This window comes from Aulonocara sp. 'chitande type north' Nkhata Bay, linkage group LG11 (assembly GCF_057382095.1).
Source record: "Aulonocara sp. 'chitande type north' Nkhata Bay isolate Kocher_YH1m ecotype deep benthic linkage group LG11, A_spYH_male_GT1.1, whole genome shotgun sequence".
Classification (NCBI taxonomy): Eukaryota; Metazoa; Chordata; class Actinopteri; order Cichliformes; family Cichlidae; genus Aulonocara; species Aulonocara sp. 'chitande type north' Nkhata Bay.
This window is the reverse complement of record NC_141354.1, coordinates 31,090,958-31,108,489: the sequence shown is the minus strand read 5'-3', so window position 1 is coordinate 31,108,489 and position 17,532 is coordinate 31,090,958. Positions and strand designations below refer to the sequence as shown.

Sequence of the window (17,532 nt, the reverse complement as noted above, 5' to 3'; positions counted from 1 at the left end):
AAACCAGATTTTTGGCTCAGACAGATCCTGTCAAGTCTTCAAAAGTAATTGCATTGCTTCATTTATGATTTAATTGATGTTGGCTTTATTTTCATCACACTCTGACAGCTTACACCAACACACCCAGCACAGGTTAAATCAAAACATATTTATTTTTTACATTTGTTTGTTTGATCAGAGAACAAAAACGTGTGCTGAAAATCTAATTTTGGATAGAAAAAGTCCCTGCAGTATCCGGATGTGGAAGCAAACTGTCTTAAGTTGAGTCTCCTGAGTCAACAGACAGTGATCCGTGATTCATAAGGAAGACATGCAATCTGAAAATAGAGAGGAAAAATGTTAAAACTGCAATCAGAACATGTGGAACACAAGCCAGATATAGAAAACTGGTTCATCTTAAGTGAAGGAAATGTGAGGAATTAAGTCGGGCAATGTGGCATCAGTGGTTTTCTAAGTCAGGTTGGTTACTTGGAGTTATACTTGAAATGTGATTCAAATCCAGAGGAAACTGACCTCTGTGTGCTCATCAAACGACATGGCTCTTGGATGGAATGGGCAAGCTGCTGGGCCTGTGCTCTTGTGGGACTAAAGCAAAGAAAAGATAGGATCACAAACACTGATATAACCCTCTGGAAACAGTCACTGTGTGCATTACATTAGTAATTAAGAGAACAACAAATTCTTACCAACTGGATAGGTTTCAGAGCTCATATATTCTCTGGTTTCTGTGGGAATATTAACAATTGTATAGCTTTTTTATTTCTCACAGCATAACTCCTGGAAATATGTCATACAGAATATGGTCTTACCATCATAGTCCGTTTGTTTATTGGTGCTGACTCCAGCCAGGCTGTCACTGCTGTCTTCCAAACTACCCCAATTTGGCCTTTCTCTGATTTGGCCATGGACCAACATACCACTCATCCCATTAACTTTTCCTCGTGTGGCCCACCTTTGGAGATTGGTGCTTTGACCGCCACCCTCCCAAGCATTTGTTATCCCTCCTTCCTCACTGTCTCTGCTTGCTTGGAGTTCTCCTTGAATCAAACTATGCTCCCTGCTCCCATGGTCCTGAACCAGGCTGCTGGTCATATCCATCACTGCCATACCGTCTTTGCCCACTACAGTCACCTTCCTTGACGGAGCCTCATTTTTTGCCACAGCTCCAGGAATCATGATCTCATCGCTGTCAAGGTCTTTGGATACATCTAGGAAGAATGGAAGTCATTGCTATGCCATCTGAATCACCACATTCACCGCACTGATACAGACAGTTTGATTCAATTGGCTAATAATTTTGATTAAAAGCACTGCACCTCTGCTTTCATCTCCATTTTTGTCAAACGCATCAGGTTCTGAAATATTAGAAAATGTCTTTGTTTACTGATATTGCATTACATTCTTTTTTACTAAATTTGCACATCATCCAAATTGCTCACGTACCTGAACATCTGTTGGTTTCAGAGCTCTCTGTAGATTTGGCATCTGACATATCTGTGAATGAATTTTTAGCCATTTATTGAAAAAGTAATTGTGCTTTTTTGTTTGTTTGAGTTCTTTTGTTTTGTTCAGTGTGTTTTTAGATGCTCTTTAAAAATGAAAAAGGAAACAACAAAAAAGTGTACCGTCTGAGTCTTGCTCATTCACAGTGCCACATAGAGGGGTCCTTTGTGCTGCATTAAACAAGTAAAAGTAAACAACAAAAACAGCACGATTACTAGAAATGTTTCTGTTCTCTTTAATGCACTCAGGATTTTTTTTATAGAGAACCAAAAGTAATTTGAGGATGTGAGTACATCTGAAAGCTACATTTGGAAGCACTGACCTGTGACGGCTGCAGGTGTGGTCCTTTCTGTAGTAAGTGCTAGTGCATCTACAAATTTGCAATGAACAAGTCTTGTGATCATTTCAAACAATGGTACAAGCATTGTTTAGCGACATGAATAGTTCTTACCATGTAGACAGCTTAACACATCTTCTTTTGGGGATTGCCCTGTTAGACAGATTTGAATTTTATTACAAAATTAACAGTTTCCTGAACAATATTTAATTATTTACTCTCTTTCAATGGTTTACCTTTGATAGAAGCTGCCACCACCATATCTGCAAACGGAAGCAGGAGCAGGCAACACAAGAGGCTGAAAAAATTATTCAAGATTTCAGTTAGAAAATATATACTTATATCAAAACTAATGCAATATCTCATTTGTGGCTAGTACATGAAAGTAGCTTTAATTACAGAAGTTTAAAATGCAAAATAAATCCATCCAGACTTACATCTTCATTGCTGACTTTGGGTCCTGGGTCTGTCCACTGTTGGTCAGTAAGGGTGCAGTTAGGTGGCTTTTATGTGCTGCTGCTTTGTCTCGCTTTGTGACCTTTAATAGGCCTTGCCTTAGTTAATTATAGATTCTCACAAGAAGTATCAAATTGAGTTTTAGTCAAAGACTGTTTCTTTGTGTTGAACAGTGCGTGAATGGCACGTAGAGGAGCAACAATTAGGTTAAAGGCTCTGATATGTTTACAAAGGCCTATTCATTTCAGTTCAGTATGACAACAATCATTCTTAACATTCACAGAAGCCACTGGTCTTCCCCTCATTTATGTGTTAATTACAGGTGGCTGGTTTTTTTTTTTTTTTTCAGAGAAATGCCCCTGAGGCTATTCTATGGCCACAGAACATGTATTGTTTCTCCATTGTCCATTTATTCATTGTGGTTCTACAAATGTCATGAAGAGTGCAAGATTTCAGGTGAATCTATTTAGATTGCAATTTCATATATATCCCTTCTTTCTCTAGTTCTACAGTACAACCACAATGATATTAAAAGCATGAAAATTATGTAAATCACATTTAACCCTTATTGTTCATAATCTATATGCTTTCACATTATGATTCAGATCAATTTTGAATTCATAGTAAAAGTTTACAACAAATTTTGAACAACAGATCAGATCAATTTAGAATATATACAAAACCTGTTCTGCATTAATAAATGAATGATTTATCCTTAAATATTGTTTCACAGATGATCAATATTTATTCAATGTTAATGAACACTTAGAGCAAAAGAATGCTTATTGCAAACTTGTCTGTGCGTTCAAAGCAGCAATAAAAGGTCAATCACACACATGCCATTATAATCTTGTTCTGCCGCATTCCCTCCTTTAATCTCTGTTTCAATAGTTCAGAATAGATGGATTACAGTTTGTTTATTGTTAGATATTCTCACATGTGTTATCTGCTGGTACACACATTTATATTTAGTATAGCTTTAATGATCACTCGTCTTACTATAATTCACACTTTAACTATACATTTATACAGAACTTTATTCCATACACTTTAAGTATTTTATCTTCTTCATATTGACTGCAAATTCAAAATCCCCAATTAACCTGACAGTCTTTGGACTGTGGGGGAAAAAACCCCACTCTAGATACACTGAAGTAGATCAAGCATGCAAATTCCACACAGAGATGCCACAGCAAGCATATGAACCAGGAACCTTTTTGCACTGAGGCAACAGTGTTAACCAGTCTACCACTATGCCCACCTTATTTCAGACCTCATACCTCTGTTACTTATGATCATTCCCCCTGATGTTTTACTATGATGCTGTTTGGCGATTCCACCGTGATCCTTCAAAGACCAATAGGTTCCTTTGTCTGCAGAAACCTGGGCAAATGTGGAGGAAACACTGACTATTCATGTGATAGATAAACATGGCATGTACATTTTCACAGTTTCAAAATTCCCTACTACACATTTTCCTTGATTTGACGCACATTAGTGGACCTAAAAAAAAATCTCAATGAATGAAGGTCATATTTGAGTTTTATTTTCGTGTATTTTGGGTCACTTTAAGAAAAGTAATCAAATTTCAACCTTAAATGATTACATTTATTATTTAGGTATTTTCCCGATGTCAGATGTGAAAATAACAGTACTGAATTAAGTAAACCGTTTGTGATGCTCAGATAAATATAGGCATAGGCCTTGCTTAAACCCACACAGGGGAAATTCACTTGTTACAAAAGCACAAGGTACAGGAAGAAAAAATGAATTAGAGATATATTAGAAAAAAAAATAGAAACAAAATAGAAACAAAATAGAAACAAGAAAGCCAAAATACAATATTATGCACACAGTAATACATTTATTTATATTCATACATTTACTTGTTTTTAACAGATGGGATGTTTTAGTCTACTTGTGGAACCGAACACTGAGTTTTAAATAAACTAAAAAGCTTTAACTACAGAGACGTCCGGATCAAAGTTTCCTCCTCTAGCGAGACCTGTTGGTGGCAGACTGAGTTACAGTCTCCCTATGAAAAGGAAAAGAGAGAGCGCCCCCTGCAGGAGAGGCTGTTCGCACTAAGCTCTTGATCTCGAGCATCGCCATATTGACGTCCCAACAACGCTGAGAGGTAATCGGGTTATTTAATCGCAAATATTCGTTGGTTTAGAGCTATTTGTGGGTGCTATGCACACGAGGAAAGGCTATGGATAAGTAACACAGCCGCGACGCCATTCTGCTGTTCGATCACAGTGATTCAAGGGTGTTTTTTCAAGGCGTTGTCAGCCAGTTGCCTCGCCAGCCAAGCTGGCTATTCACTCCCCTAGCTTGTTAGCTTAGCACTTTTTAGCTTTAAGAAATATATTTTTTCGAAGCTTTTTGTGAAGTTCCACTTTAATAATGGGCAATTGGGAAGTCGTTTTACTACTTTAACGCAGAATTATTATTTTCTTTCCGTTACAGACCCATAGTGTGGTCGAGAGCTTGTTGTGACTTTGTACCCGGCTTTTTTTTTTACTCTGCAGTTGGCGAAGCTAATGCTAACTAGCATGTAAGCCAGCTGCCCGGCTATCTCTTAGCTCCACAGTAGGCCTTGTGGGGCCACAGAAGGCTTGTGCGCACATTTCACCTCTTCATCAAAGTATTAAGCGGGCAAACTGGCTCCAGCTAAACGCGTGTCTCGTAGCAGATAGATCATTTGTCGACTGGATGCTCTTCGTGTGCTCGTAAATTTGACATAACCTTAATAACGTTATATAGTGGTTGGCGTACGTTGGCTAGCACACTGCTCGTGTTTTCCTGATTGATACTGTTGATTTTAATTGACCTACATTTCTGCCCCGTTTCAACAGGAGATACTGGCTTGGTGTAGCCCCCAGTGATGACTGTATTGAATCCCGTACCTCCTGATTAGACTGGTTGGATGCCCCCATTTAACATTCAGGTTGCTCCATTTTATACGCCAGCACATTTCCACACACTAGACATCCCCGGGCTATCCTTAGTTTTGTTTAAACGTGTCTGTTTTACTTTAAAATTGCTCTGTTTTACTTAAGATATTATTACTGCTCTTCTGTAGCGTGTGGGGAATATTCACATTTTTCTTTTGAAAGTTTTAATCAGGCTACCATTGAGTCTAAATATGTCTTAAACTTTTTGCTACACATTGCTCATCATTTCTTCCTGTAATATTTAATAAATGCCAAGAACTGGTATGGTTTTTAACAATATATATATGTGTATATTTTTTTTGTCTGTTTTCCTATGTAGCTTACTTACCGTAGAGGCATTTCAGCCAACTTTGTTTCAGTTCACCTTTCACCATTGTCCTGGAGGAAACCTCCCAGGTATGCTGTGCTGTCTTATATTTCAATATTTGGCCAACATTTTATATACAAGGCTGTTTATAACAGTTGGAATGCTAAACCAGTACTCAAAAATGCTTATGTAACCATCAGTATGTATTTGTCTTGCACATTTGTGCCCCTGTGATTTTAATAGAGCTTTATTGTATAATATCATTTGTCCTTTTTCTGTCTCATCTCAGGAGATTTAGAGAAGACCCTTTGTAGAATATGTCTGGCCCTGTTCCAAGCCGCTCTCGAGTTTACCCTGATGTAAACACACAGAGACCTCGGGAATACTGGGACTATGAGTCCCATGTTGTTGAATGGGGGTAAGGAAAAGGGGTTATTGTTGGTGACCTTGGTTTAGTTTTGTTTTTTTTCCTTAGGTTTTTAACTCTGACTTTTAAAAAAAATTTTCCCCAGCAACCAAGACGACTATCAGCTAGTCAGAAAACTAGGGAGAGGCAAATATAGTGAAGTGTTTGAAGCCATAAACATCACAAACAATGAAAAAGTGGTCGTCAAAATACTGAAGGTATGGATGTTTATCGATTGATTGTTGGTGGATTTCACCTTGTCACTTCAGTTGAGATTTTATAAGCCTCATGAGACCTCGTCCCTGTCCATAGCCTGTCAAGAAAAAGAAAATCAAGAGAGAAATAAAGATCCTGGAGAATTTGAGGGGTGGTCCAAATATCATCTCACTGTTAGATATCGTCAAGGACCCTGTGGTAATGTTCTGTTTTTCTACTTAAAATAATTCGAGGCTTTTAAACGCGAAAGACTTTTTGCAAAAACACACATTTCCCTTTTTCTTTTAGTCACGGACCCCAGCTCTGGTGTTTGAACATGTCAACAACACAGACTTCAAGGTAATGATGTTGTGTTTTTGTGGACTGCTAATTTTGAAATGTTAATCTTACTATTTTTTCCCCAAACTGCCTATAATTTGTTTTGTTTTTTATTCTTTTACAGCAATTGTATCAAACTCTGTCCGACTTTGACATACGGTTCTACATGTACGAAATCTTAAAGGTAAGCAGTTTTTCGTACATGTGGATTGCACCAGCTGTTCTGTTATATTGGAAACGTTAGATATCTTTTTATTTATTTATTTTAAAAAAAATTTTTAATGGCAGGCTCTGGATTACTGCCACAGTATGGGAATTATGCACAGAGACGTCAAGCCACACAATGTAATGATTGATCATGAACATAGAAAGGTATTGTATTATTATGTTGGCTATTGTCATTATCATTTGCTTAGGCTTGTAGCCCGATACAGTTATTGCAGCATATTCTGACTTGTTCTTCTTGTTCAGCTCCGTCTAATCGATTGGGGTTTGGCTGAATTCTACCATCCAAACCAAGAATACAACGTGAGAGTGGCATCCAGGTACTTCAAAGGACCTGAACTGCTGGTAGACTACCAGGTGAAACTCTTTATATTACTATCTGCATGTAGAGGCAAATAAATGTCTGTGTTCAATATATAATCAAGTCAGGAAGCCACTTCAATCCAGTGCCCGTCTTTATATTATTTGTAGATGTATGACTACAGCTTGGACATGTGGAGTTTGGGTTGCATGCTCGCCAGCATGATCTTCAGGAAGGAACCTTTCTTTCATGGTCATGACAACTATGATCAGGTATGATCTTTTTTTGTTTTTGTTCTTTAAATATAGTCTTGTCAGTGTGGTCAGGGACCTTATGGCCAAAATAGAGCTGCAGAGCTTTTTTTTTTCCCCACAATACAGAGTATTTTTATTTTCTACACAGTCACACTAGTATTCTCAGAGCAGGCGCTGGTGTCATCATAACCTTGTGTGGAAAACCAGCAGCGATTGCTTCAGGGTTTGTTTATTCTTAACTTTGTGCCAGCTTGATGTATTAAATGAACCAGGAAAAAAACAAAGGGTGCAAGCCGTGACGACATATCTAAGGACGTACGTCATGACACAGTTTAATCCCGTCTGTAATGTCAGTTATGTTAGGAGCTTTGCTTATCTACACTAGGACTAAGGTCAAGATGCTAAAGTAGTCCATTAAATTGAAGCCTAGCATCAAGTCCTCTTTATTGTAACTAAATAGTTAGGATCCTTTATTGAACCTCTCTTATAAAACGTTAGTATTCCATATTTGATTATTTGTACATTTTAGCTTTCGATCACCTGCTAATGCAGTTTTCAGTTGTATTTATCAGCATTAATTCATCTAGCATAATTCCATTTCTTGAATTATAATATCAAAATGCAGCGAGCGACAGATGATTCATATCGGTATTTCTTACTTACTGAAACAGTCGTAGCATTTCAAACCAGTTTAAGGGTCACAAGGTTGATTCATATACTTTCAAAGGAAAAGCTATCATAACGATGACTGTGCTACGATCAGTTAATCATTTCTCTAGATGCTCCACCCAGTTGAAGTAAACCACCATCGATAAATAGGAAACCTTTGGTCGTTGCTAATAAAAAAAATACTGAATCACAGTAAAAGGTTAAATTACACGTTTATTCGCGTGGGCTTTTATTTTCTGGAAATATGTGTGACTGATAAGAAAATCAACCACTGGAACTGTATGGTTTTTTTTTTTTTGGTTTTTTTTTTGTTTTTTTAATGTTTTTTTTTTTTGTTGGTATGATGTAGCAAATTTTCATTTTTTATTTTTTTTTGTTTTTTTTCTCTCATCATTTTATATTTCAAGTGTTCACTTTGTACTACTTCCACTCTGTGCTCACATGTTTTTGTTTGTTTGGGGTTTTTTTTTTAAATAAAAATAATGTCTGATTCTTAAATAATTACTATCATCAGGTTTTTAAATTATTTTCCTTTAAGCGTGCTTTGATAAGTTTTATGATTAAAAGCAGAATGAACAGAATGAGTGTCAAACATGCCCAGTCTTAATATAACAAAATGTGTTGTCCTGTATTTGTACTCTCCCACCATTAATTATTGGTCTGTACACACCATGGTCAAACAAATGCTTCATGTAATCCAACTGCTTTTTTTATTATTATTATTTGTAATTTTTTTTGTTTTGCAGCTTGTGCGAATTGCAAAAGTACTTGGCACAGAGGACCTGTATGACTACATTGACAAGTACAACATTGAGCTGGATCCACGGTTCAATGACATTCTGGGAAGGTAAAAGATCATAGCTGCTTGTTCATAATAAAGCATCCATTGAGTGTTTTGGCTTATGACTAAATCTCAATGGCCAATTGTTTGCCTCTAGGCATTCCCGCAAAAGGTGGGAAAGGTTTGTGCACAGCGAGAACCAGCACCTAGTCAGTACAGAGGCTCTAGACTTCCTTGACAAACTGCTGCGTTACGACCATCAAGCCCGCCTCACGGCCAGAGAGGCCATGGATCATCCTTACTTCTGTAAGTCTTGTATTTCCTGTCTCTGCATGTATTGCTTTTTTTTTTTTTTTTTTTTAAACATTTTGTGGTTGCTTACATACATGTTTGTTCTCAGATCCCATCGTAAAAGATCAGGGAAGGGGGGCCACTCCTGGAGGGATGGCTGCCAGCTCCACTCCAGTCAGCTCCTCAAGTATGATGGCCGGTGAGTAATCTTGTTCAAAGTGGCATGCACTTACAGACAACAGTCTTGCTAGCTGCACGATGCTTTTGCAAAGAATTATCTAGAAGATAGATGACCTCTGTTAGATATCTATAATTAGCCCTTTACTGTAAAGTAGAGGTGTGACTTTTTTTTTTTTGAAGGAGCACCTGCTGACAGTGGCTGCAGTTAAAGTTATGCACTGGTGTTAAAAAACATTAATAAAGTACATCACCGTTTAGAGCTGTGATTTTCTGATTAGTAATGTGGCAACATTTCTTATAGATTGCATCAGGTAACTTTGGTACATAATAATATCAGCTGCAGGTGTGTTTAAGGCATGCTCTGCAGGAGTTGCTCATATTTACTTTTCTCAGAATGGCACCTGGACAGCTTCACACTTTTTCCTTTTGAAAATAGAAAAGTTCAGTTGAAACAAATTGAAGCAACCTAACAGCATGCGTGTGTACGAAGATGTGTGCTGATTGTATATTATAACTATGGAACATTTTGAAAACACCTGTATTATTCTAGCTGGCTTGAACTTTGTGATTATGAATATTTTTACTTGTGGTGTAAGATCCAGCCCATCGTGATGCCCGTTCTTTGATCTCCCTCCTTTCTGTAATTGTGCATTTTCTGGGTGATTAATGATCCTTCTTCCTTTCCTAGGCATCACCTCAATGTCCTCCACACAGCCCATGGCTAACATTGCTGGATCACCCGTCATCCCCGCCCCCAACACCCTGGCCACACAAGTCCCTGCGGCCACCGGGGCCCAGCCCTGAAGCCACTTCCTCACCCGTGTTTGTGTCCCACGGCCATGACCCACGTAGCTCTCACTACGACCCGGGGCCATGGCTCCCCCTTTTATGTTGGAAAAATAACAAAGAAGATTTAAATTGCTTTTCACATTCAGTTCTATTTTGACACCTGGACTTGACAGAAATGTATTGTTGCACCTGTCAGAATTATTAGAAATTAATTTGGGTGTGTTACTTGACAATGCTATTGTCTAGAAATCCTAATGAGATGTAGACCTGAAGAGAATGGATAATAAAAATTTATTTTGTATGTTTCAAATATACAGTCTTGCTCTTGAAACTGTTTGACGGGGATCCTGCTGTATTACACTGTGAACCTTTGACACGACTTCACGAAACAAGAGTCAGGAATCTGGCGCGCCCCACCCAACAGCGCTCGCTGGTCGCACACGATGTAACGTGCAGGAGTTGTAGGTGTTTTGAAGTTGTTAGACGCTATCGTTCTTTAATTGGACTTTTTGTAGATATTCTACAGTTACTGTCAGGTTGCATGCACCCAATGCTGAGTTTCACAGGGTCAATAGTTTGCCAATTTTATGTTACTTCACTTCTGTATGTGTATGTATGTGTTCATGTTTGTTTTTTATGAAGTCTCTTACACATGATTTTGATTATAGACAATTTTGTAACTTTTTTGTTTTATGTTGGGAGGGGTCATCACCTACAGAAAACAACTTCAAAAATAAACAATTTAAACAGGGTTTTGCAGGCCCTACATGTTATTGAATATACACCAGTACATCAGGCTGGTCATGTAGGTATGTGTCAATGAATGGAAACACCATAGTCATTGTTTACTGCAAGAAAAGTTTACTTGAATGAATATTTACACCTAATATTAGGTTTCCTTTAGATGGACTAGTGGATATAGGTGTGTTTTTAGAATGTAAGGGTTCGAAATACCTGACGGCAACCTCTGTGTGGGAGAGAACAAATGAATACATATGTAATCGCTCACACACACCCCTTGAGATTATTTCCATATTATATTTTTCTTATCATTTGTCAGATAAAATTCTCAGAACCAGGTAGAGCTGTTTGAGCTTGTCGAGGACCACGCCCCAGTGCAAGTGTGGAATAAAACAATGAATTAGGCTGGGATTTCTGACTATCGCAGGCCATTCTGTTCATGAAAAAAAAGAAAAAACATCACCAGGCTGCTAATTTTGGAAGCTAACCCCATGTTTTTATAACTGGCAATATCTTATTTTTAATATATGATTATTGTGGCTAAAAGAAGTCACTTTAGTCATAGTTTGGGTAGCTGTTATTAAAAAGAAAAATAGAGAAATAGTCCTTTTTTTCAGTCCAGTTACACTGAAAATGTGAATGAGTGGCGATAGAAGGCTTTTAAATGGTTATCTTCACTACTGGTTCAAAAACAGCCTAATGCTGAAACCTTGCATTGGGAGGAAGGTTGTCCAGATTACAAAAGCAAACATTAGTCTCCAAACTGTGGTGTGAGTGCAGATTTTTCAAAGGCCAGGAAGAGAGAGAAGTTTAGCAAGCCATTAGTGCAGGGAGCATGGAGAAAGAGAGTCACACCTGATTTATGAATTCAGAGGGGTCTGTCAACTCGCTCCTTTTTGCTATGTCACTAGTTAAACTGACACTTCACAGCAGGCCCAAACTATCCTCAGGCTGCTCGGAGGCCACCACTTCCCCCGTGGACCTGAAAACCATAAAAACACTTCTCTACTTCCCTTTACCTACTACAAACCTGCTAAAAGCTATATATGAGATTTATTGAATAGCTGACCTTAAGAAACATTAGTAAAACTATCCAATGCCATAATTATACACAACTCATATTCACATTACTGTTATTTAAGACTTCTGTGTGTTTGCTTGCTTGTTTTTAATTCTGTCTAAAACGTGGGAAGGACCTGCATTCACAGCCCTGATCATGCTGTAACCAACAGCAGCAAACCTGAGAGTGAGTCAGCATGACTTGCATAGTTACCGGCCACTTCATTAGGTACATCTTGCTTGTTCTGGGTTGAGCCCTTTTTTGTCTTAAAATTCTATATGGCATAGGTTCATTAAGGTACTGGAAACATTCCTCAGAGATTTTTGCTTTGTGTTGATGTGAGAGCATCACGCAATTGCTGCAGATTTGTTGGCTGCACATCCGCGATGAGAATCTCCCATTCCATCACATTAAGTTGCTTATTCATTTGAGATCTGGTGACTGTGGAGGCCATGTGAGTACAATGGACTCATTGTCATGTTCAAGAAACTGTTCGGCATGGTTTGAACTTTGTGGCACGGCACGTTATCTGGCTGGAAGCAGCCATCAGACGATGGGCACGCTGTGGTCATAAAGGGATGGACATGGTCAGGTAGGCTGTGCCAGTTAAACAATAATTCGAAATGTGCCAAGCAAACATCCCCCACACCCTTACACCAGCAGCAGCCTGAACCGCCCATACAAGGCAGGATGGATCCATGCTTTCATGTTGATAATGCCATATTCTTTTCAGTTTCATGTGTTATACCAACAACTGATTAACTGCCAGAAATTGTGTTTTTTATGTGTAATCATTTAGCATATTTTAGTAAATAGACTGTAGTCAGCAGGATTTATGAAGAGTTTATATATAAAATAAAGAACGATCTGTTTAATCTTCATCACTCTGTGTGTTTGTAGCTGCATTACAATCAGTCCAAGCTTCTTTTGGCTCATAAGATATCTTTGCAGAATGGTGGGGTTATACTTGTTGCAATTTCTACTGCAATCTTGGCCAGATCTTTCTTGAAAAAGACATTTTTAATGTCAATACACTTTTTAAACCTTCCCCCGTGCATTCAGCAATTTCGGTGACGGAAATTACTTCTTGGGACTGCACCTCTTCTTAGCTCACAGGCGTGGCAGCCAGTAGTGTAGATTTAGCCCATGTGCTTCAGTCTTCAACATGCTGTGTGTTGACCATTTTCTCCACTGACCATTTTCACCCAAAGAACTGCTCCTCACTGGATAGTTTCTCTTTTACAAACCATCCTCTGTAAACTCTAGCGATGGTTGTGTGGGAAAATCCCAGCAGTTAGTGAAATAATCAGGCCAGCACCAAAAACCATGCCGCTTTCAGCCACTTAGATCACTTTTCTCCATCATTCTGATGCTCCGTTTCAACTTCAGCAGGTCATCTTTACCAGGTCTACATTTCTAAACGCACTGAGTTGCTGCCATGTGACTTGCTCATTAGCTGTTAACAAGGGGTTAAAAATGTGTATCTAATGAAGTGACCAGTGAGTACATATCCCCTTACAGAAAGTGAAATTTACTAAAAGATAATCCCATACAGGTGCACTGGATGTTCCCAGAGGGCTCACAAAGGTACATATTACACACAAAGGTGACTCCATTGCATGTGCAGAGTCAAGAGGCCAAATGTTAATCATGAGGCAACTCTGCTGGTAGAATGTGTTTAGAATATTAGGAACAAACCTGCAGGCTGTGTGCACTTCATGGTCTACTAAGGGCAAAAAATGCAACATCTGTCAACTTTCAAAATACCCAACTTTCATGCGCACAAACAACATAGATCTGTCTTTTAGATGCTAACTCTTTGGATCTACAGCAAATTTACGTGTTTATCAAATTTAGAGATTCACAATGCGATATATATATAAGCGATGCATTTCTTATTTCACATGGTAAGAAGCGGTATTTCGGATTGTTATGAATGCAGCATTTCGGGAACGCCCCGCTGTTGCAGTTTTTAAGTCCGTTTGAAAACCTTTCCTCCTCCAGATTTCAAAATGGGAAAGCTCGCATACATTTCACTTTTTGTAGCTGCCTTGTCGGTGCTGTTAGGAGAGAGATTTATCAACCTCAGGTACTACAGATAGCGTTCATGTCGAAGCACTTTTGTGCGCTCGGACTGTTTCAAAATAACTTTTTTTTTATGCAAACTCTGCAGGAAAAGGTGCCTTGCTACTAGAGAGATCGTCCCGAAACACCTCCCCAACTGTGTTGCACTCAAAAATCTGGGTAAGCCAACATGCAAGAAAATGCAGCCGATACTTTCATGCAGACTAGAAACCAGAAAAATTAACAATATGTGAATATTGTGCTTTTAGATTATGGATCGGAGGATATAACGATCCTGGAAAACGGGCTTGCCCTTATCAGCACTGTAAGTTGTTTTTGCTGTAAAGCAGCCAAATCTCCACCTCTTAGGTTAACAGTCTTAAAGCCCATAGCAATCGTGTGTAATAAGAATGTTAATAACATCAGGAATTTATAATGTAGCTAGTGTTATTACACTTTGTATAATTACAGTATTTTTCATGCTTTGTGTGTGCAGGGTCTGAAGTTTCCTGGACTGCCTTCCTCAGATGTGCCTGGAAAGATATTTCTGCTTGATCTACAGGATTCTCAGATGAAACCAGTAGAGCTCCGCATGCCAAGGAACTTTGATCTTGACTCTTTCAACCCTCATGGCATCAGTGTATACATCGATCCAAGTGGTAAACAACCCTACAGTTCATATGCGTTTGCACACATCGCATGCAAGTGTCCACAGAATGGCATCTGGAAGGCAAAAAGTCTGATGTCCTCGATTTGAGTAAACTTTGCAATTTATTGCTCAACTTAGGGCACTGAGGACAATGTTTACTTTTTTCTTTTGCTTGTGTGTGCTTGCCAAGCATGTGGTCAAACCTGCTGTGATACTTACAGGTGGTACCATGTAAGTACAGTAAGAATAGCCAGGCTTTTCATGAGTGTGTTTGCAAAGCCTAGTGATAATTTTCTTTTTATTTAATTTCAAGTTCTGCATGCTCCTCAACTTTGACACAGTCACACACACACATGCCTTATAGACATTATTGTTGTTCTCTGCCTTTCTTATTGTTTTTTCCAGATAGCACAGTCTACCTGTTTGTTGTCAATCATCCTCAACAAAAAAGCCAAGTGGAGCTATTCAAGTTTGTGGAGGAGGACCGTGCCCTAGAGCACCTGAAAACCATTAAACATGAACTTCTCTACAGGTAAAGTAATATGACAAATTTCTGTTATAAATGACATTTGAGATTTACTGAATAGTCAGCCTTAAACAATATTTGTGCGACCATCTCATGTCATAATATAGTTCCATACAAATCATGCGCATGTTAATGTATAATAACACGACAAAACATTTTTTGTTTCCTTTCTATTCTAGCGTAAATGATATTGTTGCAGTGGGAGTGGATAGCTTCTATGCAACAAATGATCACTATTTTAACCAAGAAATCCTGAAAGTATTTGTGGAGCCTTTACTGCCTCTGACGTGGGCTAATGTTGTGTACTATAGTACTGAGGAGGTAAAAGTGGTCTCTGAGGGTTATTTCTTTGCAAATGGAATCAACATGTCACCAGACAAAAGGTAAGAATGATCACGAGGCCCTTGCACACGGTTACATATGTTTCAAATATCTGAATGTCTTTATTTTAACGTTCTCTCTTTTATAGGTATATTTATGTCGTAGAATTTTTTGATCAAAAAGTGCACGTGTTGGAGCGGAAAGAAGACAATTCATTGGCCAACGTCAAGGTAGCTAATAAAACTGACTTACCACAACAGTGTGGAATTGCTTTTTTGACAGTTTTTTTTTTAAATTTAAATCCATCGAAAAATACTTTGATAATTTATCAACATTTTTTAAATAATATTGCTATATTTACAAAGTCCCTTTCAGTTCTCTTGCCACAAGGGATTCGTGTCTGTGGCTTGAATTGAACTAAGGCTGAACCATAAATTAATTATGGTCATGATAAAATCATTACATAAAAATTCAATTAAAAAAAAAGTGTTTTATTTTTTCTTGTTGTTGTTGTTGTTGTTGTTGTTGTTGTTGTTTTTAATTGAACCTTCTAACTGATTTATTTAAAAATTAATATAAATTTGCATATATGAGTTTTAACTTGAATCATTTTGGCATATCCAGCATTTTTTCCCCAAATTATTGCTTAAAAATTTATTGTGCTATTTATTTAGTCTAAAAAAAGTCATGTATTAAATATATCTACATTTGGTGTTAAAAGAAAATACAAACGCTGAATATGCTCACTGCAAGTACTTGCAGAGTTAAAGTCTTTTATATATATATATATATATATATATATATATATGTGTGTGTGTGTGTAATTGCAGTCTTTCGTTTCACATTTAACCAGTCTGTTGCTGTGGGTACACTCTGTGACAACGTCGAGGTTGACCCTGAAAATGGTGACCTTTGGTTAGGCTGTCACCCTAATGCATGGAAGGCTCTCATGTTTGACCCCAAAGACCCACCAGGATCAGAGGTCTGGTGTTTCTTCTTATTTGTGTTTCTTTTCTCACTATATAACAGCACATGCACCCATTTGTAGAGATTGATCTGATTATGTTTAACATCTTATGATTTTGTATGTTTGCAGATCATCCGTATCCAGAATGTTCATTCTGATCAGCCTGTGGTTACACAGGTGTATGCAGACAATGGACATGTGATCATGGGCTCTTCGGTAGCCGCTTCGTATGGAGGGAAGTTGCTCATTGGCTCTATTTTCCACAAAGCCTTGTGCTGTGATTTACAGTAGACGATGAAAGCAAACACTGCCACTCACTTTAACACATGAGAGGGGAAAAAAAATCTCAATTCAGGTGTTTAAAAGGACAAAAAAAAGGGAAAACAAATATTTGTATCTGTTCTCAACTGGGACAGTTTATACTGCACTGCGTTCAGCCTACAAAAGTGGTATTAGACACAGAAATGACTGAACTATCAAGATATTTGCTTCACTGTTAAATAATTGGAACAATTATGAAAATAATGTTTTTAATTTGATAATTTGTGACTGTCTGTATTTGGCTTTAAATAAAAGGTGAAATGTGAACTTTAATAAATATATTTGTTGTGGTTCCACAATGAAGTTGTCCACTGTGTCCCCAGTAAGTAAATGCACATTTGTCAACATGGGGGGGGGAATGTTATTTGATCCATCACCCTTTTCACAATCATCCTCACCCCATGAGGCAAGATCTGGCTTGGAGCTCCAGAGCGAGGGCGATTGATGGTCATTTTATATTTCTTCCATCTACAAATAACAACACCAACACTTGTCACCTTCTTGCTGATTGGATGGAATTAAAGAAATTGATTCTGTGGACAGGTGTGCTTTTTGTGATTGATTGCTTGATTGAGTGTTTGTAATCTATGTGCCATATGGGCGTGCAACCATTCGGTGGGAGCCAGAATTCTTCCTGGGTTTTAGGGGATCATATACGTTTTTCACTCAATGACATGCAGGTCAGTTTTAAAGTTGTATGTAGTGTGGGGTTTTTTTAGTTTTGGGGTTTTTTTGGGGGGGGGGGGGCATAGACTGTTTATGCCTTTGTAAGTGACAGAACTTAGGAATTCAGCAGGGAATCACATAACTGTTTCTCCCACTGTATACACACTGCCCCAAAAATAAAGAGATAAAGGAACACCTTTTAATCAGATTATAGCATCACATCGCTT

At 38.1% G+C, this 17,532-nt stretch overlaps 3 protein-coding genes across 7 annotated transcripts; 2 read left to right on the top strand and 1 right to left on the bottom strand.

Annotated features, from left to right (window-relative positions):
* Positions 1 to 143: 143 nt before the first annotated feature.
* On the bottom strand, positions 144 to 5,297 carry LOC147319452 (uncharacterized). 3 transcript variants are annotated; one of them, XM_086312114.1, is made up of 13 exons: positions 5,134 to 5,297; positions 3,577 to 3,679; positions 2,278 to 2,378; positions 2,077 to 2,138; positions 1,955 to 1,993; positions 1,826 to 1,873; positions 1,626 to 1,673; positions 1,444 to 1,494; positions 1,317 to 1,355; positions 810 to 1,208; positions 687 to 725; positions 514 to 585; positions 144 to 317 (listed from the first exon to the last, which is right to left on the bottom strand). In XM_086312114.1, the coding sequence occupies exons 3-12, from the start codon at positions 2,283 to 2,285 to the stop codon at positions 527 to 529; spliced, it is 792 nt and encodes a 263-aa protein (XP_086168240.1). In that variant the 5' UTR covers positions 2,286 to 2,378; positions 3,577 to 3,679; positions 5,134 to 5,297; the 3' UTR covers positions 144 to 317; positions 514 to 526. The 3 variants fall into 3 exon arrangements, with proteins under 3 accessions (XP_086168240.1, XP_086168239.1, XP_086168241.1); XM_086312113.1 differs by having other exon boundaries at positions 2,278 to 2,313; XM_086312115.1 differs by lacking the exon at positions 2,278 to 2,378.
* LOC147319451 (casein kinase II subunit alpha-like) lies at positions 4,293 to 10,742 on the top strand. 2 transcript variants are annotated; one of them, XM_086312111.1, is made up of 15 exons: positions 4,293 to 4,433; positions 5,155 to 5,246; positions 5,573 to 5,649; positions 5,850 to 5,978; positions 6,073 to 6,184; positions 6,279 to 6,380; positions 6,471 to 6,521; positions 6,625 to 6,684; positions 6,789 to 6,872; positions 6,972 to 7,082; positions 7,197 to 7,298; positions 8,696 to 8,796; positions 8,888 to 9,036; positions 9,131 to 9,220; positions 9,890 to 10,742. In XM_086312111.1, exons 4-15 carry the CDS (start codon positions 5,878 to 5,880, stop codon positions 10,003 to 10,005), a joined length of 1,179 nt encoding a protein of 392 aa, XP_086168237.1. In that variant the 5' UTR covers positions 4,293 to 4,433; positions 5,155 to 5,246; positions 5,573 to 5,649; positions 5,850 to 5,877; the 3' UTR covers positions 10,006 to 10,742. The 2 variants fall into 2 exon arrangements, with proteins under 2 accessions (XP_086168237.1, XP_086168238.1); XM_086312112.1 differs by lacking the exon at positions 4,293 to 4,433 and adding an exon at positions 4,499 to 5,028.
* Positions 10,743 to 13,750: 3,008 nt separating this feature from the next.
* LOC147319450 (serum paraoxonase/arylesterase 2-like) lies at positions 13,751 to 17,179 on the top strand. 2 transcript variants are annotated; one of them, XR_015131549.1, is made up of 9 exons: positions 13,751 to 13,880; positions 13,965 to 14,035; positions 14,125 to 14,180; positions 14,352 to 14,514; positions 14,910 to 15,036; positions 15,210 to 15,413; positions 15,500 to 15,581; positions 16,182 to 16,333; positions 16,448 to 16,585. XR_015131549.1 is itself a non-coding variant. In XM_086312110.1 (9 exons), the coding sequence occupies exons 1-9, from the start codon at positions 13,804 to 13,806 to the stop codon at positions 16,607 to 16,609; spliced, it is 1,071 nt and encodes a 356-aa protein (XP_086168236.1). In that variant the 5' UTR covers positions 13,751 to 13,803; the 3' UTR covers positions 16,610 to 17,179. The 2 variants fall into 2 exon arrangements, 1 of the variants encoding a protein (XP_086168236.1); XM_086312110.1 differs by having other exon boundaries at positions 16,205 to 16,333; positions 16,448 to 17,179.
* Positions 17,180 to 17,532: the final 353 nt, after the last annotated feature.